We start from the raw sequence: 22,606 nt of genomic DNA on the forward strand, positions 1-22,606 counted from the left end.
CTCTCTCTCTCTCTCCCCCCCTCCCTGTATGTGTCTATGTGTGCATGTACTCATGTGCACATGCATGCTTATGGAGGCCAGAGTTCTATATCCAGTGTTTTCCTCAATTGTGTTTCCCCTTATTTTTTGAGACAGCATCTCTTACTGAACCTGGGCTTACCATTTCAGACAGACTGGTTGTTCAGCAAGCTCCTAGGGTCCCCCTGTCTCCACTCCAGGAACATGCCCCTGCACCCACATTTTACACAAGTGCCGGGGATCTGAACCCAGGACTTTATGTTTATACAGCACATGCTTTGCCAACTGAGCCATTTTCCCGGCTCTTCTCTCTTAGTATTTGGAATACAATCTTACTATGTAGCTCAGGCTGGCTTAGAACTTGTGACCTTCCTATGCTAGCTTTCTAAGGGCCGAGATTGCAGGCATGCGCCACCCTGTCCAGCTCAGAATCAATCTTTCTTTCTTTCTTTCTTTCTTTCTTTCTTTCTTTCTTTCTTTCTTTCTCTCTCTCTCTCTCTCTCTCTCTCTCTCTCTCTGCCTCCCTTCCTCCCCCCTCTCTTTCTTCCTTCCTTCCTTCCTTCCTTCCTTCCTTCCTTCCTTCCTTCCTTTCTTTCTTTCTTTCTTTCTTTCTTTTGTATTTTTTTGTTTGTTTTTTGGTTTTTGAGACAGGGTTTCTCTGTGTAGCCCTGGCTGTCCTGAAACTCACTCTGTAGACCAGGCTGGCCTCAAACTCAGAAATCCACCTGCCTCTGCCTCCCGAGTGCTGGGATTAAAGGCATGCACCAGATCTATATTTTAGACTCTGCGACAGTGCTGAGATAAAGCACAGACCCAGCTCAGCATTCGATTTCCCATCTCCAGGCCTCAGTTTCCTTATCTGTCAGGGAGGGTCTGGAGAGATCTAGTCTCTGCGGCTGAAGCTTTCCAAGAGGCTCATCCACCAGTGCTTCTGCCCACAGCCTGGTGTGGGCACAAGGGACTCTCACTGAAACCTGCCTTCCATCCACAGGCTCTCTATATGTTCTATGCCCTGGCCATCGTGTGCGATGACTTCTTTGTCCCATCCCTAGAGAAGATCTGTGAGGTACGTGACAAGGACCTGGAGGCCCCCCACAAAGCCCAGGGATGCCTAGGGGAGTGTGATATGTGAATGACAAGGACAAGAAGGCCAGATGGGACAGGAAGCACTCTGGTGTGGAAGATCATCACAGTGCCACCTCCAGTCTGCTCTGTAGCCACACCTCATCCTGACAACACCAAATCAACTTCAGTGATAACATTCGGTCCTCGGCAGAAGCCGTGGCCCATGTGAAGTCACCCTCCGGGCCATCATTCCCTAGAAACCATGCGGTGTGAGCCAAATCTGGCCAGCAAGGGAGCAGGCAAGCCTGTGACTGCACAGGCACATTCCCTAAAACCACAGGTGGCAATGACTGAGGAGATCTGTGTTCCCTAAGTGCTCCCCCCGGCGGACACTTAGCCATGGTGACAGGAGTCCTCTCTGTCCCACATCTTCACAGTGTTCTCCCTTTTGCTAGTTTGTTAATTCATTTTCCCTTTTCCATATGCAAGAGCCCAGATTCCCTCTGTGCTCCACAAGCATGGGGGCGGAGCTTATTTGCAGCTCTTACCATGTACAGCCCCTTGGGGATTTGCACCCCTTGCCCTTTGAAGTCACCCAGCTCTTTGAGGCCATGTTGTCATGTTGAGAACAAGTGGCTCCTAGGGACAGGTGCCCACCTTCCGTTCAACTTGTTTCTGGACACAACATAGTAAGAAGGGGCTATTTTTTGAACTTGGGCCCCCCAGACTGTGATCTGGCAGGAAGATCCCCGCCTTCCTATCCCCTGACTCTCCCTCTGTTTACCCTTGCATCCCTTCAGATGGAGCATGGAAGGTTAGTATAGAGGGGTCTTTCTCAGGACCCCTAGAGTGGAGGCTGGGGCACAGTGGTTCCTGCCAGGGTGCTGTGGCTGCCTCTGCTTCCTAGAAGTTGCCTCCACCTAGGAAAAACACAGCCCTGGGTCCTAGCTTGTGTGAGTTAGACCTTTGCCTCTCTGACAAGATACCTGACAACTAATTTATGGAAGAAGATACTTATTTAGGCTCATGATGCCAGGGGTTTAAGTCCATGATTGGCTGGCTCCATTGTTTCTAGGTTGTGTGAGGCAGACGTTGTGGGAGGAAGTGGTAGAACAAAGCTACCCATTTATGGTGGCCAGAATCAGACACTGAAGAGACAGATATTGATGATGAATTATTACACCAAGAACACACTCCCAGTGACCCACTCTTTTCTCTAGGTCCCACCTCCAAAAGTTTCCAGTGCCTTTAGATAACAGCATCAAAACTATGACTCCATCGGTGACTTAATTCACTGATGAGGCCAGAGTCCACTCTCTCCAGTCACTTCCTGAGGCCCATCTCTGAATACTAGGGCACTGGGAATTAAACCTTTAACCCAGGAGCCTTTGGGAGATCGCTTATATCAGACTAATGTATACTGAGCACACATCCAGGCCCCTCCTAGGCTGATAGTTTGGGAAAACCATAAAAATAGGTTTGGGGCCTCTGACCTCAGGGCTGAAAGATACCCATGGAAAGTGGGCTGGGGTGGCAAGCATTGAGGATGCAGGTGATGTCAGGGCTACCTGTGGCCATGAGGACAGAGCGTAAGTTAAGGGTGGGTGCTGGTCCTAGTCTTTAAGGACCTTAGATGTCTAGGAAGTTAAGGGGTGGAATGTCACTGTTGGGGAGAGGCATAGCAGGGCTTCCTGGAGAAGATGATATTTGTACAGGCTGGAGCAGTGGGAAGCACGTTCAGCAAGCAGAGAAGAAAGGGTTCTAGGAAGGAGAGTGCAGGCCAAAGCCAAGAGGTAGCAGAACAGCAGGCAGCATGGCCCTAGTCCTGCAGAGGTGGCTGCAGTGCCGGGTGGGCATCTCTACAGAGCATTCCCTTTGTCAGCATTGAGATGGTAGCACTGACCCCTTAGGGAGCAGTGCTGAGTCCCTAGCCTATATGGAGCCCAGAGCTCTGATCCTTCTGTAGCTAACTGACCAGTGGGGAGAAGATGCTGGTCCAAACTTCCTGCCGCACTCCAAAGCCCAAGCTGCCTAGGGCTACCTAGATCCTCTGTCTTCCATTTTGGATCAGATAGTGGGCCCCCAAGGCCAGAACATGACCTTGCTGAACATGACGGACTCATACAAAATGTTCCTAGCTTTGTCCCATGCAAGTTCAATCCTGGGGACAGACTCTGAGAGTCTGCCATGGAGAAACATCTAGAATACAGGAGCCAGGAAATGTCTTGGGGACCCAGGTCCCACAGCCTCAGGATAGCTTCTAGAACCTGTTTGTGTACCACTGTCTACTCCAACGCCGCCTGTGAATCACAGAATCTATTTCAATAAAAGTAGAGCCTTCTTGCCTTAGAAGGTAAGGAAGCTAAGAGGGTGGATTGTCACTGTTGGGGAGAGACATAGGAAGGCTTCCTGGAGGAAGATGATGTTTGTACCTGCCAGAGAAGTGGGAAACACATTCAGCAAGCAGAGGGGAAGGGGTTCTAGGAAAAAGAAATTCTTCTCAGGTGGATTCTGAGAGGGTATGGCTGGCCCTGGGGATGCGGGGAAGGCTTCCTCAAGGGTTGTGGACAGGGCTCTTGGAGCATAAAGTAAATGAAGAGAAGGCAGATGGGTCCGAGGGAAAGGGCACACTGAAGCCTGGAAGAGGGGTATCGGGTGTGTGCTTTGGGCAGAGAAGCTCTGGCTATGGTGCCGGGCTCAGATCCACACTGTGTCACTGAGAGCTTTCTGCCATCCACCTGCCCAGGGGCTGCATGCTCCCCTCCCTTGTCACAGCCCAGTTGCCTGTGTTCTCTTTGTTTCAGAAACTTCATCTGAGTGAAGATGTGGCAGGTGCCACCTTCATGGCTGCAGGAAGCTCAACACCAGAGCTGTTTGCTTCTGTCATTGGTAAGGTCATTGATAAAGGCAGCTGGGGCACCGTGCAGAGAGAACCAGGGCTGACTGCCCAGGGCAGTGGGGCATTTACCAGCTCCAAGTCTCCGTTTCCTCACTTGTAAACCCAAGGGGGTCAGAGGGACAGGAAGTAGATTGGTGATTTCTTAGAATGTGGGGTCCTACCAAGCACTGGGCTTCTTATGAGATGAAAATGTCCTAAAATTAGATGATAGCTTTGATTATATAATTTCGTGGATCTGCCAAACTGCTGCATCATTAGACATGTGAATTATGTCTTCAATAACGTCATTCAAAAACATGGACGGGCTGTAGAGATAGCTCAGGGGTTAAGAGCACTGACTGCTCTTCCGAAGGACCTGCGTTCAAATCCCATCAACCTCACAACCATTCCAAATGAGATCTGACGCCCTCTTCTGGTGTGTTTGAAGGCAGCTACAGTGAATTTAGATATAATAAATAAATCTTTTTTAAAAGGGGGAGGGGCTGAGAGATGGCTCAGTGGTTAAGATCACTGACTGCTATTCTAGAAGTACTGAGTTCAATTCTCAGCAACCACATGGTGGCTTACAACCATGTATAATGGGATCTAATGTCCTCTTCCGGTGTGTCTGAAGATAGTTACACTGTACTCATATAAATAAAGTAAATAAATCTTTTTTAAAAATGGGCTCTGGCCACTGAGATGGCTAAACCCAGTAAAAGTGCTTGCTGTGCAAGCCTGAAGACTTGAGTTCAATCCCTCATACCAAGGGAGAGAACCCACTACTGAAAACTGTCCTCTGACAGGTGCTACCACACACACACACACACACACACACACACACACACACACATGCAAAAGCACACACACCATATTAACGATGATGATGATGATGAAACATTTAATTTGATAAGTACATGGAAGGAACTGGTTCCCAGGGCTCCACTCTGTCTGGCTTCACCATTATCTCTTTCATATTCCAGGTGTGTTCATCACCCACGGAGATGTTGGTGTAGGAACGATTGTGGGCTCTGCTGTGTTCAACATCCTATGTATCATTGGAGTGTGTGGACTCTTTGCTGGACAGGTCAGTGGGTTTTTTTTTTCTCTCTGCCTAGCTGATCAGTGTCTTGTAGGATGCGAGTGAGTTTCTCCCATAGTTGGGGTGACAATAGCAACACCCTAATGAGTCTGGTCATGTCACTCTCTGTGGCTTGGAGAATATCTATGTTCTCCTCTAGACCCGTGGCCTCTCCTGTGAAGTAGCCATAACACTCTTTCCTGTATATCAGTGTGAGAGCCTGAAAAGCTGGAGTCATGGTGGTGGGCCTGACCAGTTTATGGGTGGGCATTCATTCAACAGCAACGGCTATTTAAGAAGGGCCTTCCTGGACCCTGGTTTGAGTGAGGGCTTGCAGCTACCTGGGCTGCTCACCTCCTCTGCAGGCACGAGGCTAGCTGTGATCAGACTCTATTTTACACGAGACCAGAGTCTTAGGCTTGTCTCACGGAGGAAGATGGCCAAGACCTACCTCTTGCTCAGGACAACAGAGGTAGGCAGCTGATGAGACATGGTGCTGCTTCAGGTCTCTACCTTAATGCCAGCTCTTGCTATGAAATATGCCTGGCCACCACTCCAGAGGAGTAGGCCTCAGTTTCTGTTTTCCCCACCCCTGAGAACTTTACTGGGTTCTGTTGTCTTCACCAACTGTAGCCAAGAGCTAGAGGTATCCAGGGAAGCACCCTGAGGCCCATCCTTCTGCTCTCTGGGAGGCTGGCCCCATTCCCAGCCTTGGCAATAGCAGCTGACGACTTCTCTCTGACATGGCAGGTGGTGCGGTTGACGTGGTGGGCTGTGTGCCGTGACTCTGTGTACTACACGCTCTCTGTCATTGTGCTCATTGCGGTGAGTCACCCCTCACACATAAGTGTTGGGTGGGTCAGGGCCCTGTGAGGGCATGGGTACCTGCCTGTCTGTCCTTGACCCTATGACCAGAGGGTTACAGTACCAACAGTGGGATGTGTTTATCTATCTGTCTGTGTTCACATTGGCTCCTCACACCTCTACCCATACTATGGCCTTTCTAAAGACCTCATCCTTGGTTCCTCACAAGGAGACTAAAACCAGGACTATTTTAATGATTAAAAGCTTCAGTCAAAACAAAAACTGTTGGGGAAATTCAAATATATACTCACATGAGGCCCTCCCAAGCCTACATTGAGACCCACCCACTCATTGAAACAGACCTACTCAAAGGAAGCAAGTTTGAAGCTGGGAGATAACCCTAGATGCTCAGGAGACTGTGGCTAGAGGACTGTGATCACAACCAACCTGGGCAAGACGGGGTGACCGTATCTCAAAATTAAAAATATAAAAATGTGCAGGTGCAGCTCAGAGGTCAGGTGCTAGCCTAGCAGGTGCAGCTCAGAGGTCAGGTGCTAGCCTAGCAGGTGCAGCTCAGAGGTCAGGTGCTAGCCTAGCAGGTGCAAGGAGGGCCTGTATTCAATACCACAAAGTAAGTACAAGCAGCAAGTTTCTGGGTTCTCTGTCCTGCACAGCAGGAGAGGGCCACCTCAAAGCTATCAGGCCCCCAAGGTCTGGGATGGTATCGTGGCCCATGCAGTGAAGCACTGTTTGGTGAGTACCAACCCCAGGGGAGCAGTTTTGATCCTTACACTAGTGGATAAGGGCCTGTGGTATGCTGTGGATTTCAAGAAAATGTGTGACCGTTTTCTATCTTTCCAGTTGCAGGGGTATTACTACCCTTATATTGATTATCTACTGCTTCGTAATGAAGTTCCCCCAAAGCTGGGCATGGTGGGGCACATAGACAGTCAAGGGTCAGAGGTACCACAAGAGGAACACTAGTCCCAGGCCAGTCTTGGCTATTATAGTGAGATGCTGTCTAGGAAAAAACTATTCCCCAAACCTAACAGCTGAAGACAGCAAACACTGAACCTTGGAATGACACATCTGAGGTGACACATCTGAGGTGGCTGAGCTAGGAGGAGAAAAGTCTCAGGACATACATAGGAGGACATACTCAGGAGAGCGTCTTCTCCAGCAGCACTCATGTGACTGTCAGCTGACCTCCAGGCCTAGCAGGCCACTGTGCCATAGTTGTAGTTTGCAATGCTCCTGCCCTCTCAACAAAGGTGAGGAGGTAAGAAGGCCAGGTTACAAAAGGCTGTGTGACCTCTACCTTGGAGATGGCCAGGAGCCAATCAGCAGGTCGCCACAGTGTCCAGAAGGAGAGTGATATGAAGCACAGTTATCAGTGGGATTTCTGAGGGCAGCTCAGAAACTTCCCACCACGCTCAACAAATGACATCAATAGGAGAAACAAGATACCTATGTGAAATTTCATAAGATAAATCCACAGCACCCAAAATATACCATAAATGGGCAATAAAAACAGCTCATAAAAGACTGACGTTCTCTTGGTAATCATTTTGGCAGAAAGTCACTGGAATATCTAATGATGTCATCTGTTGCCTGCTCAGAAACTCTCAGCCCCACTCCCTCCGCTGCAAATGCAGACTGGTGCCAGTATTTGGGACTTAGCCACAGGGGTGGTGCTCCCCTCCCCCCCGACTGTGATGTCATTTCCCAGAGAGGGAGTGATTCCTTATAGACCTCTAAATGACCAAAGAACATTCTTCAGTTTTCAAAAGGGTGAATTTCCCTGGTTGTGAATTAAATATTCACATTAAACACTTGGATTTATATAGACAATAGAGTTAAAGTCAAGGTCACTGTTTTTCTGTTGCCTACATACTTATTACATATTTTATATTTCCATTATCTACTATAGATGTTTTATCCCAAGTGTGAGGAAGCTTCACAGTGTAGAACTGTCTTCACATCTTCTCACATCCCTGCTGCCATTGCCTGTAAAAATACCTGTATCCCTCCTTTAGGCTGTGTAAGCTAAAAATGTCCCTGGAAAAGCCTCTGCAATTCTCCCTCTCCCTCTGTTGAGTGGCCGTCCTCAGAGCCTTGAGTCCAAAAGGCTCCCATTGATGCCTGGCTAGGAAGCATGAAGTGGCTTCCTAAAGCAGAGCCTATGTGCAGCCCACTGTGACAGACAGTAAACCCAAGCCCACACAGTAGCTTCCCCCTCTCCTTCCTCTTCTGGTACCTTATCTAGGGACCCTTTGTTTCCATGGTCAGGTTGGTAGGAGCAGCCCTGCCACCTCCTCCTACACTGGGCCGTGGAGTCTCCCTCTTCCCTTGACCTCAGAGTATCCTTCATTTGTGTCTGGTCCCAAAGATGTTGGATGTGAGGCGTGTTAATTAAAGTTGTGTAGAAAAAAAAAAAAACAATAAGAGACAGATAGATCAAGTGATAGGTAGATGAAAAGATGAATGGATAGATGAATGGGTGGATGGATGATGAATGGGTGGGTGGATGGATGAATGGATGGATGGATGGTTAGGTGGATGGATGAATGGGTGGGTGGATGAATGGATGGGTGGATAGATGGGTGGGTGGGTGGATGGATGGATAGATAGGTGGAGATGTATTGGGGAATGGGCTCAAGTGATCTTTGATCATGCCACCTGCAAGCTGGAGACCCAGGGAACTCAGTAACATTATCACCCATTGTTAGGCCAAAACCTTGAGAAACCATGGCACCACTGGCTTAAGTTGTAGAGTTAAAAGGCTGGAGAACCTGGAAGGAGAAGGAATGGGGTCATATTTACCATTCGGTGGCCTTTTTGCTGAGTCTTCTGCTAATTCGGTGGCACCCACCCATCTCGAGTAAGCGTGGATCTTCCTTTCTCCGTCCACAGGTTTAAATGCCAGTCCCTTCTATGAACACCCTCACAGACCCACCAGCAATAATATTCTGTAAACTATCTGGGTGCCCATTAATTTGGGCAAGTTGACACTTAAGATAACCTGTGTGCTGAATTCTATCACTGTCCCTTGATCTCTTACCCCATCCACACATCACACTCTGTCTTCATTTATACAGCTGGACCCTCCACCTTTGGAATCCAAAAGGGGGTTTCTCTTTGTTTTTAAGAAAACTACCCCTATGCCACACACATGTGTGACATACATATAGGGACAGGTGTATAGGGACAGGTGTATAGCTGCATCTTTGCTGTCTGCATTCTCTTGAATTTTACCAACTCTGTTCTAGTAACAGGGGAAGCTCCTACCAGGTCTGCCCCAGCAACTACCTGACCTATAATAAAACATGGGCTGTCTCTCATGGGATGACCACACTGAGCCAGCAGGCAGGAAGCATGTGTTACAGCCCAACTTCCCTAGGTTCATACTAAGGGAAGGACAGCTTCCACGGTTGAGAAACTGGGAAATGCAGAGATCGAAGCCTTACATGAGGCCAGTGCGTGATAGATCCAGGTGCCCTGGAGCCTGCCCTTTTCTTCCCTTGTAATAAGTGTATCCCTCTTTTCCTTTGCTTTCTAGTTCATATACGATGAGGAAATTGTGTGGTGAGTCTTTAACTTTGTTGTTGTTGTTGTTGTTGTTGCTAATTGCTAGTCTCTGTGTATGTGGGGTTACTGAATCATTTTCAGATTTATTTTTGCAAACATAGATTTGCTAGCTTATGGGAGTGACATCATTCTAAGCAACCTTGCCTTTGTCCTATTAGAGTGACAGTTGTGTCCCCCCCAAGGTTTCTGCCCTGCCTGCTATCAAGATACACATCAAACTAAACCCATGGGGGCAGTCAGACTTTATACAAAGATAAGCAAGAGTGAGACTGGGCCTGTCATAGGCCTGTGTCTGGAGCGAGAGGTAACAGAGGTGTCCTGGCGAGGCAGTGAGTGAGGGATAGGGTCTCAGATGCCACTGAGGCAAAGATGTGTCATGCAGAACACATCGGAACCCTCCCTCATGACTTGTAGAGGAATCTAGCTTAAAGATCTGACTACAAAAATCAAGGGGCTGGAAAATGCCTATCTCACAAGCAATGAGGACCTGAGTTCAAATCCCCAGCACCCACATAAAAAGTCAGGCATGGTGGTACACATCTTGATCCCAGCACTGGAGTGGCAGAGACAGATCCCTAGGGGCTCTCTGCTGTGGATGAACTCTCGTTTCAGAAAAAAAGACCTGCCTTAAAAATGAAAGTAAATGATTAAGGGAACTACCCAGTACCAACCTCGGGCTTCACATCACATACCTGTGGCTGTGCGTTTGTATGCACATAGGCACATGCATACACATCAAACCAGGACAAATTATAAAATAATGTTATAAGAAAATACAAGGGCTCATCTCTGTGACCCTGAACAGGAACCGAGTTTCTTATTCGAGAGTCATAAACTATGAACTTCTGAGGAACAAGTTGTTGGTTCTTCTCTCTGACTCCATGGGTGTGTTAGCATCTCGGTTCACGTGCCGTACAATTACCTGGTGGCTGGCACAGTCCAGAATCTGCATCCTGAAGGAGACAGCTTCTGAGAATTCACTAAATGACTGCTGAGAGCAGCCATTGCTTGACAGGAGTAACTGAATGCCTGGTACCCAGAGAATCCTGGTGAAAGTCCACTCCTGGCCTCATTTTCTTCAGCTGTGGATAGGTTGGGATGGTGGGCCTGAGATGATCGGTAGGTCCATATCTGGCCCACAAACTGCATGTTAGCCAAGGAAAGGCTCCCAACATGATTGGCCATGCCCAGTATGCAGAGGCTTTAGCGCATTGTCAGAGAAGCAACAAAATCTTTGTGGCTTCTCAAGTTTGCCATCACAGGTACAATCTCACTCCCTACACACATAGCTTGTGGGTTTGGGCTGTGCCTCATGGATGGTCCCAGAGGCTTCTGTGCCATCACCATGCCCCTTGCCCAGGGATTGGGCCTCTTCCTGCCTGCCCCCATAGCCTCTCTAGTCGTTGACCAGACTCTTGAATGGACCCAGGTTCTCTTGGGGCAAAAGCCATGGAATTTTCCATCTGGGGGTGATAGCTGGGGGTGGGGCTCTCCTGATTCATGTCGACCCCTGTAAATGAGAAGGTCCAGACTCAGCCTTCTCTCAGTTACCAAGGGGACTCTCAGTGATAGATCAGCCATATGGTGTCCCACCTGAATCGCAGGGACGGGAAAGTGAGGCTGCCCTACCTTACCACTAACCTTGACCATGCAGCCCCAGCCTGTGGGCACCATGGCCTCCTGTGCTCTAACCATATTCATTCATTCTCTCTCTCTCTCTCTCTCTCTCTCTCTCTCTCTCTCTCTCTCTCTCTCTCCCCAAGGTGGGAAGGCCTGGTGCTCATCATCCTGTACGTGTTTTATATTCTTATCATGAAGTAAGTGACCTCTCCCTTTCTTTGAGACCTGGAGGTCCCCTTCCCTCCATACCCTACTCATGTCGTTGGTCAGAATAGGGGGTACCCTCCATCTCATCTTCTGATTCCTTTGAGGCAGCCTTCATTCTCTATGAACACCGTTCAGGGGCATCCAAAGTGGGGACCTGGCTCAGGCACTGGTCTTGTCTATCCTCAGGGTAGGGGACAATGCTGGGTGGCTGATATAGGGTCGTTAGATACTACACTCTCAAAATGATTCTCCAGCAAGGACCTATATCCCTCCCTATTCTAAGCAACTCCCCTGCCTCGGGGTAACCACTCTTCTGCTGTTTCAATGAGTCTAGTAACTCAGTACCATTCTCAAAAGGCAGTGTAAGCCCTGCTCCAGGTTTTACCAGCTGCCACGTGTCAGGACCACTGCCAATCCCAGCAGCAGGACCCCACTCATAACTCTTGGGATATAAGCCCTGTGTCCTGGGTTGGGAAACCTTGAGCTACTTGGGAAGTTGCCTGGGTCTAAACAGCCTTAAAGCTGCCCGTGAGGAAGACTAGACAGCTGTGAAGGTGAAGTCCTCACATGTGCTTCAGCATAGACGAACCTTACAAAGATCACCAAATAGAAGCAGCCATTCCCAAAAGACCAAATAATATAGGAGCCAGTGTTCGCGTGGTATCTAGAAGAGTCAAGTTCATGAAGACGCGTGGATGAGAGGTCAGAGAGAGGCAGGAGTGAGTACTGCCTGGCTGTTGGGATGATGGAAAAGCTGGGAAATACTAATGGTGGTTGTGTAATAAGTACCATCAACCTCACCAAAGCTTCTCCTGTGTAATTAAAATGAAGGACAGCTCCATGGGTGCTAGGAGAGTCCTCACCTTTATAGAAAACATAGTAGATAAATATTTCACAAAGTGGGAGATTAAAGTGTCCAGCAGGAGAATTCAACAGTGACTATCTTTCTTCTTAGTGAACAGCCAATAGAGAGACCTAGAGATGGAGAGTCACTCTCTTCTCTCAGGGGATGGCTGTGCTGGCAGTGCAAGAGTGACATGGGAGGTAGATGGTCACCAAACAGCCTGCTTGAGAAACAGTTACTTCCTGGGAAGGGAAAGCATGAGGGTGCTGCCTCCCTTGAGCCTGCTCTGAAGGCTGAGCTGATTTGCCTTTATTAGGGTACACTTGTAAGGAGCATTAAGCACATTGTCTGGGAGGCCTCTGACACCCCCAGGAGGACATTCCGAGCTCAGTAGAAGCAAGTGCCTCAGACTGGACAAGATCCCAGAAGTCTTGCCAAGAAACCCCTCAAGCTCAGTTAGAGAGCCTCCCTGGCTACCCTTCATGTCCAGTGCCATGTTGACTGGTGCCCCACCCACCTGGTAGGATGGGACTCCCTCCTCCTGCCCAGCTCTAACCTCCTGCCTTACCTGACACACAGGTACAATATGAAGATGCAGACATTTTTCACAACCAAACAAAAGAGCATTGCAAATGGTAACCCGGTCAGCAACGAGCTGGAAGATGGTAATGACCTCTATGATGGTAGCTATGACGACCCTTCTGTGCCATTGCTGGGGCAAGGTAAGGCTGAGCAGACAGGAGCTGTGGACCCTTGTGGAAGACCCACACACACATACCACACCACACACACACACACACACACACACACACACACACACTGATGTCATATACACCCCCAAATGAGGAGAGGAGACCCACATTGGAGATGCTGGTCAGATTGACATTCACTTAGATGAGAAAGGATAAAAAAGAAAGTCCCCTAAAAACAAAAAATAGAACATGAATTTCATCAAAGAAAAAAAAAATTCATTCTTCCAGGGGCAGGTGGGAAGCTTGGTTGACTTTAGAGATACAGTGTTGTCTCTGCCCAAGAGAAGAGCCCCAAACAGGAAGCTGAAGTGACAGTGCCTAGGCCTCTCTGTACCTCTCCAGCACCAGGCTCTGTCCTTGAGAAATCCATCCCGGAAACTCTCTCCTCCTAGGCTGTGAACCCTTGCCTAGAGGGACACCAAGGCCTGGGAAAACCATCCTCAGAGCTTCACAGGCAACCCAGCCCAACCCAGAGGCCTGCTTGGAGGCCCACTCCAATGAACCACCTTCATTTCCTAGCTCCTCTGGGAACTGGGGGCCTCCAGATCCTGTCTGCTTGCTCTCAGCCTTGGAATTGTCTTGATCTGAGAATTACTTCCTTGGATATATCCTCAATTCTTGAGAATCCAGTCAGTTGTCCAGTAACATCCATGATACAGCTGCCCCACCCAGAGCAGCATTAAAGCCTGAGTGGTAGGTACTTGTGATAGGAAAAGGAAGTCCAGGGCTACGTGGCTTCCTTGATCTACCCCAGGCATCTTCCACCCTTGGTACTCAGTGCCCCAGGCAAGTCTCAATGTTTTGTAGGGATCTTTAACTCCCTTGTGGTATCAGGAGTGGGTAGGCTCAGGTTCTCCTTGCCTGTGGTGACAGCTAAGGAACCTCTCTGTTCCTCAGCCCTCTCTACACCTCTGTCCTGGGCAGAGCAAGACAGAAATTTCCTCTAGGGTGCATTTTGCATAAATGTCTTCTGTCCTGTCTTGGCTATTCCCAAGAAGAAGGTATTTGTCACAGATGCTCCACTGAGTGGTACACCTTTCTACATGAAAGGAGGAGGCTCACAGAGTGGGAGAGGGGACCCAGTTCAGAGGAGTCCACTTTAGCTGCTGGAGGCTCACCAATGAGGGATGGCCAATGAAGTCCAGATCATGGGGATAAGGGTGTTACAAGTGTTTCAGCCCAGCAATGTGTCACAGAGAGAAGGTTGTAGAACAACCCCCGCTACAGGAAGGCTCTAACATTGGCCACCGTTTGGGATTCCAACCTCCATAGTCACAGGGTTCTGAGGTACCCATCGCAAGTCCCACAGTCTGACAGGATAGAGGCTGCCCTGCTCAGCATGTATGTAGTACTTACTGGAAGCTCCGTCGAACCTTGATGGCAAAGAAGAACGATCTGATTGGACAATCAGGATGCGCCCACTTCCTGATGCACTGCCCAAGAGTTGCCTCCTGTCCTGAGGCTGCCAGTGGATGCAGAACCCTGGTGCCCTGTGAGAGGCACTCCTCACGTATAATAGGATCCTCAACTCTGACCTTCCCAGGAAGTGCAGGCTCCCCACACCAGCTGCCCACATACATGGCCCTTCTCCGAAGCTCTGTGGTATTCTTATCACTTTTATATGCGGTGGCAGAAGGTTCTCCATGGGTTATCACCACCTTCCCCACCATCTCTAAGTCCAGAGTAACTTCGAGAAAGTTGGAAGATTGGTCAGAAGGACTGAGGGAGAAGTGAGTCCCCTACACTGCTTCTTAAACATTTACAGGAGAGGCCATGGGGGGAGAGGTCCCAGAGGGTTGGATAAACGAGGCACAGTTCTTAGTTTCTGGGTTTGAAGAAGTCTCTGCCTAGACGTTGTAGTCTCAGTGACTACATCTGGTCTTTACCATCCCCAGAAAATACTCCCTGAGGCCATTTGCAATTTGCTACCCGTAATGTCCCCTGAATAGAGTGGTTACATGGGAGGAAGACTACACAGTAATGCCCAGGACTGAGATGACCAGAACTTTACTCTTTGCCTTTCTAACATTGTTGCTGTGACAGGAAATAATGTCACTTTCTTCCCCCTTCCTCAGCTTCCTGGCAGGTGGCTCTCAAGCTGCACCACAGAACAAGATGTCTGAATTGCCTGCTGATGTTTCAAGGAGTCCTTTGGGCTGAGGGTGTAGCTCAGTGGTAGGGTGCTTGCCTAGCACACACAAATCTCTAAAAAGAATGAATAGGACATGACCTGCTTTCCCAACCCTGCATTTCTCATATAAAATCCAAGGCTGAAAACGCAGGTTCTTTGTAGAGGAAGCAGGGAGAAGCCCTTTTGTACTTCAATATTCTTAGACACCAGGTAGCTCAGCCCACTGCTTCAGTCTCCTGATTGGTTCTCCAGTGGCCTTGTTCACAACTTAACAGCCAGGTCTACCTGGCCACCAGCTGCCATCTTGGATGAAGCTGATCATGCTCAGAGATCTCCCAAGGGGCCCTTCCAAGCTGCCCTGGTATTGGACACAACCTAGGTTTGGAAAGAGAAGGGAGGGGTAATACTAGCCTTAGATGGAATTGCCAGGAAAACATCTTATAGTTTTCCTCTGGCCTACCACTCTCAGCTTGGGCATGCTGGGGACAAAGGAGCCAGGTGTCATGGCTCCTGCCTAACAGGCCCTGCAGGCTTTCTCCATTCGGTAACTGTCATGAGACTGGTTCTACAGAATGGAGTATGGCACACCTGCTGCAGGGGGTTGCGGGTGCCCCTCCCTCTGGCAACCCATAGCATCGAGGCTCCCTGTGGAAGGAGCCTGCTACTAACACCCTCCTTCATGTAACCCCACCCCTGGCATCCCTGGCACCAGCAAGAGCTCTGCCCCCAGACTCTGCCGCCGCCGCACGCTAACCCGCCTGTGGCCATCTGTGCCGGCCTCTGTGTCCTTAACTCTTCTTCTAAATTGTAAGTAATCTGCTCTCATCCTGGCCATAACACACGCTTTTAAGCAGTAAACACAATCCATGAGCCCAAGCCGCACACCGTCCGCCTCTGTGGAGGCTAGTGTCCACCTCGGACAGGTGCACAGGGGCCCCCAGCCAATTCTAACCCACTCGCCTCCTGTCTGCTGAGCCTTGCTGCCTGAGTGGGGTGTTGTGTATGTGAGTGTGTTTGCAGGGGCAGGGAGGGCTGTTTGCTGTGCATTTTGCTAGATTTTATATCACTAACTTCTGCATGAGTTTGCCCTTGGAATCTGCTCACTCAGCTCTTCATGCAGGACACCGTGGGATCTGGTGCTGGGTGCAGGGGGAACAGCCATATCTGTTTTCTTAGCCCCTTGGAGGGGACATGCTGCCTGTTTCAGGGTGCTGTTTCATGCGTGGTTTGGTCACTAGACTTTCCCTAGCACCTGCAGTGCTGTTCCAAGCTCCTGGAGACACTGGCCCAGGACTGGACCTTATGCTCTGTCTCTCAAAGGAAAAGAAAAGGCACCCAAGCACCCTGGAGGGTGCCAGGGTTCATCACAAACATTGAGCCCCAACTGCAGCATGTCCTCAGATGAACAGGCTGGATCTTTGATGTCTAGTCTAGGGCCTGGGGCCAAATTTTTGGCCACCTCACTTGTCAGAGGCAGCCACCCCATAGCAATGAGGATGGCTAACTTCAAGGCAGAGCAAAAGGTTCTGGGAAAAGTTAGAATGATACTGGGCGCTGTTTCCAAGCATTTTCCACTCCTGAAGATTCTGATTGACTTAGAAAGTGTTATCTGAATCTCTAAAAGTCAAGGTGGTGGTGGTCCTGTCTCCACCTGTCAGGTGGACATTTCCAGTCATGAGTGGCAGATGCAAGCACCTGTGTATTGCATAGATAGGCTGTCCCAGAGTCCTAGACAAGGCACTGAAAGACCCTTGCAGCCAGCCAAGGCTGAACTCTGGAAGAGAGAGACCTCAGAGAGTCAGGCAGCAACCATGGAAAGGCCAGGCATAGTGCATCAGCAACAGTTTATCTGCTAGTTCTGTCTAACTTATGGAATCATAGGTATTACAGAAGTAAGCCACACTTTAAGGGGAAAAGCTGAAGCCAGGTCTCTGACCTCAGGGAAGCTGCCACCTGCCAAGCCCATAGCCCTAAGATGTTGGCCATGACAGGAAGTTAGTCACCATCACTAGGGCAGTGTCCTCCAAGGGGCCAACACTGATCATGGGGTATGCTCTACAGTGAAGGAGAAACCTCCCTACGGCAAAACCCCCGTGGTTATGGTGGATGAGATTCTCAGCTCCAGCCCTCCCAAGTTCACCTTCCCTGAGGCTGGCCTGCGCATCATGATCACCAACAAGTTTGGGCCCAGGACTCGACTACGGATGGCCAGCAGGATCATAATTAATGAAGTAAGTTAACCCAACACATGGGTTCAACCTGTAACCTACAGATTGCATGTGGGTATGTGGGTAGCTATGGATGCAACCCAACATCAAACTTTAACCTTGCTTAAAATTTGTTTTGGTTTTGTTTGTTTGCTTGTTTGCAATTTTTTCTTGTCATTCAATCACATGGTTCTCAGGCATGAACTTTTATAGATGACAACACCCATCATATTGTAGAGTTAAAAAGTTGGGCACATTAGCTGTACCGACTGGTTTTATGTGTCAACTTGACACAAACTGAAGGTATCAGAGAGAAAGGAGCTTCCCTTCAGGAAATGCCTCTATGAGATCCAGCTGTAAGGCATTTTCTCAATTAGTGATCAATGGGGGAGGGCCCATTGTGGGTGGTGCCATCCCTGGACTAGTAGTTCTATAAGAAAACAAGCTGAACAAGCCAGTAAACAGCACCCTCCATGGCTACTACATCCATTCCTGCCTACACGTTCCTACCCTGTGTGAGTCTCAGTCCTGACTTCCTGTGGTAATAAACAGCAACGTGGAAGTGTAAGTTGAATAAACCCTTTCCTCCCCAACTTTCTTCTTGGACATGATATTTTGTGCAGGAATAGAAACCCCAACTAAGACACTGGCTATACAGAAAGTGAGTGGCCTTGGGTGGGTCTGGCTCTCCCATGAGCCCTATCCTCTTAGGACTCTTTGTAGAATTGCAGTTATGGGAGGACAGAAGGGCAGAGGCCCGTAAGCAGAAAGTAGAGGAACCCCACCCCTGAAGTATTTCAGTATTTGTCAGTCGCTAGAGTTGAGCTAATTGGAGAATGGAAACCTTCAGTATGGGGTTTTCTTCACAGTGTTAATTAGAGAGGGAACTAAACATGAACACATTGCTGGTCTCTGTGGACTGTGACCCTTGAAGAATTGCCAGTTGTCTTAGTGTTCTATTGCTGTTCTCCATGACCAAAGAAATTTATAAAAGGAAACATTTAATTGGGGGCTTGTTTCCAGTTTCAGAGGATCAGTCCATCATCCTGGCAGGAAGCACCGGCAGCAGGCAGGCAGGCATGGTGCTGGAGAAGGAGCTGAGAGCTTACATCTCATCCACAGTTAGAGGAAGGGAGAGAGACAGAAAAACAGAGACAGAGTGATCCTGGGCCTGGTGTGAGCTTTTAAAACAGTTATTAACCTTTTAAAACAGTTTTTATAGTCTTTGCTATGGGTGGGATACAAGTCATAGCACAGGGGGAGGCAGCTGGGCTGCAGAAGCTCCTAGAGGAAGACTCCCTCCTAAAACAGCAGGGGACTGGATAGCTTAGGAGAGACACAACTCAAGGTTCCCCCACCCAGCACTTTCCTTTAAGACTTCTACATTCTTGGGGTCAAAGCCTACCCACAGTGACATGTCTTCTGTGACAAGGCCACACCTCTTAACTCTCCCCAAACAGTTCCACTAATGGGACCTAGCATTCAAACAGGTAAGCCTATGGGGCCACTCACCTTCAAAGCACCATGCTGATGAGTGGAGATAGCTCCTGCAGAATTTTCCTCATCACAGCTGCTGCTCTGGGTGTATCATTTGAAAACGTAGCCATAAGTTGTCTATCACTCAACCAGACTGCAAAGATATGGTCCATTGCTCAGCAGCTTAGCCTGTTCCCTGGCCTGGCTTTCTAAGTGCTTTCTAGGACTTGCTGGCCTCATTCTCAGAAGCAAGCAGTGGCCAGAGGACTGGGACTGTGGAAATTCATAGCCAGCACATGGATGTCTGCAAAAGCGTCATTCCCCAGTGATTAAAGCTTGTCTCCCTGGAACACTTTAGGCTTTGATTTACTGCTAAGTGAATCATCTGCATGGAACGTACAAAAAGCAGGGAAATGGAAATGCCTTCTGGGTTTGAAATCATCCTGGTCCATATTAGTGACATTTATCTCAGGAAATTTTTATGGAATCCTGCCCATTTTTCATAAGCATGAGAGTAATACCCACAGGGTGCTGGAGAGGTGGTGGTAAATAACTCTGAAAGATTGGGAGCGATGGCTTTGTAGTGTCTTTTATCACACGAGGATTTGAGGTTGTTTGTTTGAGACATTTAGACTGGTCTTGTCCTCAGTGTGGTTCAGGCTACCCTGAATCCTCCTGCCTCTGCTTGGGGCTGGGCTTACAGCTATGTGCACCACACCAGGTCTGAGTACCAGGCTTTGATGAGCTGCTAAATACAAGCTGTTGTACCACAAATGTTTTTTGTGTTGCTGGGGTTGCCCTGCTCTGTGAGGCAGCCTGGGAGCCACAGAGGCTGGGCTCAGGAGAAAGGAACTGAGTTCAAATCTCACACCCACCACTCAGTCTCCTTGGCTTCAGTTCCTCAGACAGGATGCTCCATCCACATGCACTGGAGGATTGTGCCTAGCCTGAGCAGTAATTTTAGGGGCAGTCATCATAGACTGGAAACAGTTGAAAAGCAAACACAAAATACTCAGTTTCAAACTTGTTTATTGAGACACTCCAAGGAAATAGCTTGGTTGGTAAAGTACCTGTCATGCAAACACAAGGACCTGAGTTTAATCCTCAGAGCCCACATTTTAAAAGCCAGACCTGTTGGCCTGTGCTTGCAGTCCCAGCACAAATGGCAGACAGCTCCTGATGTTAACCCAGTGTCTTCCACATGAAGGGTCACCCGTTGCATGCATACCAAGGCATGTGCTGTGCACATACACCTTCATCTGCATGTACACATGAATGTGCACATGTAAACACACACTCACTCACCGTTGTATACACAATATGCAACACTGTAGTCATTTCTTTAATCATTTTGATGATTTATTTTTAATTTTACTTATTTGCATATGTGGGATAAGGTGTGATCCTCTGTCGATTCTGTAAAGCCAGAGCTGCAACCCTCCCCAGTCAACTCGTTCAACCTGCTGTGGAGTGATGGCTCTTGCCTTTATAACTCTGTCTCTGCACAGATAGGTCTTCTTATATTTGTTTTTTGTTTCTTTGGGATTTCATAGATGGTTTTTAGTTAAATCCCTGCTAACTAGACAAATGCTGCATGTGTAGGCACGAATATGAAACAAAGGCCTCTTTGCTCTTTCTGGTGAACTAAGTAAATATTGAAGACTGTGGGGGGAAAAGTTGAGAAGTGCCCCTCACCCTAACACACACACACAATGCTTTTCCTGGTTTAGGAGTCTTTGTCTCAAACCTATATGAAGGCAGTTCTTCAGAGCAAGGGTGGGCCTCCATTATGAATGGTAATGGCTCCCCTGTGAGACCACCAGGATAGGTGCTGGACACCACATTATGGAAGTTTACTCAGGCCACAGCTCCTTTCCTGAGTCTCTTGAAGTGGTAGGAAAATTTGAATGTTACTGTGGAATGCCTGTGAAACGGAATGAAACCACAAGTAGGAGCAAGGTGAAAAACTGAGACGGTTGTAGAGAATGTGAAGCCCAGACTGGCCGCAAAGTTACTATGTAGCCAAGCATAATCCTTGAACTTACATCCTACTTCCCTTCCCCTTCCCCTCCCCCCTCCCCTCCCCTCCCCCCTCCCCCTCCTCCTCCAAGTGCTGGGGCTATAGGCATTTTCGACCAAAATCTGGTTTACTCAGTGTAGGGATCACCCAGGACTACATGCGTGCTAACCGGTACTCTGCCAGCTCGGCTACATCCTCACCCCTGTTGATTTCATACAATATGCCTTCTGTCTGGGCCTGTGTTCAATGAAGCCCACAGACTGAGCAAGTGAGACCAGCCAGGCTGGAGTGGCACCAAAGCTGCTTTTTGTCCTTAGCTGTGGCAAAGGTGTGGGGCGGGGGAGGGTATAGCTTTGGTGGAAGAGGCTGGCTTTGGAGAGTGCATTCATAGGGCATGAAATGAGACACAGAGAGACAGTCCATTGACGAACAACCTAGTAGGAAGATGTTTTGCAGCAGTGTTTGTTGGAGAAACGCTGACTGAAACTAGATTCTGTACTAGCACACACCCAGAGTGGTTAAAGTGGAAAGGACTGACTACGGCGAGCGTTGGCAAGGGTAGGAGGCAACTGATGTGTGTGTTAAGAGTGGGGAGATGGTAAGAAAGAAGGCATCATGTGGTTCTGTGCCACTCAGCCTGGTGTCTGTCTTGCCTCCTGTCCCCACAGCGACAGAGGTTGATCAACTCAGCCAATGGTGTTAACAGCAAGCCACTGCAAAACGGGAGACATGAGAACATAGAGAATGGAAATGTTCCTGTGGAGAACCCTGAAGACCCACAGCAAGGCCAGGAGCAGCAGCCGCCACCACAGCCACCACCCCCAGAGCCAGAGTCAGTAGAGACAGTCTTCCTGTCACCCTTCTCAATGCCTGGTGAGTCTGGGAGTGCTAGTCCTCTAGCCAGGCTTCTGGGGGTGACATTGGGATCATGCCTAGGTCATCAAGATGGAGACCCTGACCCTGGAGTGGTGGAGGACTGATACAGAGGGGTGCCATTGGGTCACTCCAGTGCCCTAATGTACTGGATAAACAGCCTATCAGTATTACAGGTAAGAATTAGGTAGATGCACACAGTATTGAATGTGGTTGGAGCCTGAGGGAGAGAGAGGCAATTTGGCGCTCAGGAAGCACCAGTAACTTCTTGTAACCACACATGAGTGCTATGGGCCCCTGGTTAGTCTTACAGTAGAAAACACCAACACGTAATATGGTTTTTATGGACACCAATGGCAAGGATATGAACCAATGAGCAGGGAGGTGTTCCATCGCATTGAGGCAGAGGTCAAAGGTAGATGGCATCAGGTGTCCTGTGCTGTCACTCTGATTCCTTTGAGACACGATCTGTCACTGAACCTGGAACTAAGCTGGTGGCCAGCAAGCCCCAGTGATCTTCCTGTCCCTGCAACCTCATACAACTGCATCTGGCTTTTCATGTAGGTACTGGAGATTCGAACTTAGGTCTTCCTGCTTGCATAGCAAGCACATTTATCTGCTGAGCCATCTCTACAGTTCTCCATGAACACTCTTATACTCTCAGTTTCATGTGCAGGACAGTTTTGCACACATGCGCGACCTTACTTTCAGACAGGATATTCTAAGGTGGTAACTGCTTCTTCCACAGGTCACTTGACACAGCTGGGTGTACTTTCTCCCGTAAATAAGTCAGATCAGACCACAAGCATCCACCTATCTCACTTGGAGTCTTTCCTAAAGGTCTAGGGTCACCTAACTGCTGGGTCCATAAGGAACATGTCTGTTCTCTCTCTCCTGTAGCCTCTGCTCCAGCTACACCGGCCTCCTCAATGCCATCCCTCAAACACCGCCCCCCAGCCCCACCCCCACACACTCCTACCTTGGTACCTTCACACTGCACTTCACTGGAGTGTACTTGCCTCAGTTATCTATATGACTTCCA

General features: G+C 48.8%; 1 protein-coding gene across 1 annotated transcript in view; it reads left to right on the top strand.

Annotated features, from left to right (window-relative positions):
* The window catches only part of Slc24a4 (solute carrier family 24 member 4), a 140,642-nt gene that overhangs the window by 91,296 nt on the left and 26,740 nt on the right, over positions 1-22,606 (top strand). Inside the window, exons 4-12 of the mRNA XM_021179008.2 lie at positions 1,010-1,084; positions 3,888-3,972; positions 4,945-5,048; positions 5,793-5,867; positions 9,406-9,431; positions 11,198-11,251; positions 12,685-12,770; positions 17,050-17,219; positions 21,360-21,564. Of these exons, the coding sequence (XP_021034667.1) occupies positions 1,010-1,084; positions 3,888-3,972; positions 4,945-5,048; positions 5,793-5,867; positions 9,406-9,431; positions 11,198-11,251; positions 12,685-12,770; positions 17,050-17,219; positions 21,360-21,564 (880 nt within the window). The remainder of the gene's footprint in view (positions 1-1,009; positions 1,085-3,887; positions 3,973-4,944; positions 5,049-5,792; positions 5,868-9,405; positions 9,432-11,197; positions 11,252-12,684; positions 12,771-17,049; positions 17,220-21,359; positions 21,565-22,606) is intronic.

This window comes from Mus caroli, chromosome 12, assembly GCF_900094665.2.
Source record: "Mus caroli chromosome 12, CAROLI_EIJ_v1.1, whole genome shotgun sequence".
NCBI lineage: Eukaryota > Metazoa > Chordata > Mammalia > Rodentia > Muridae > Mus > Mus caroli.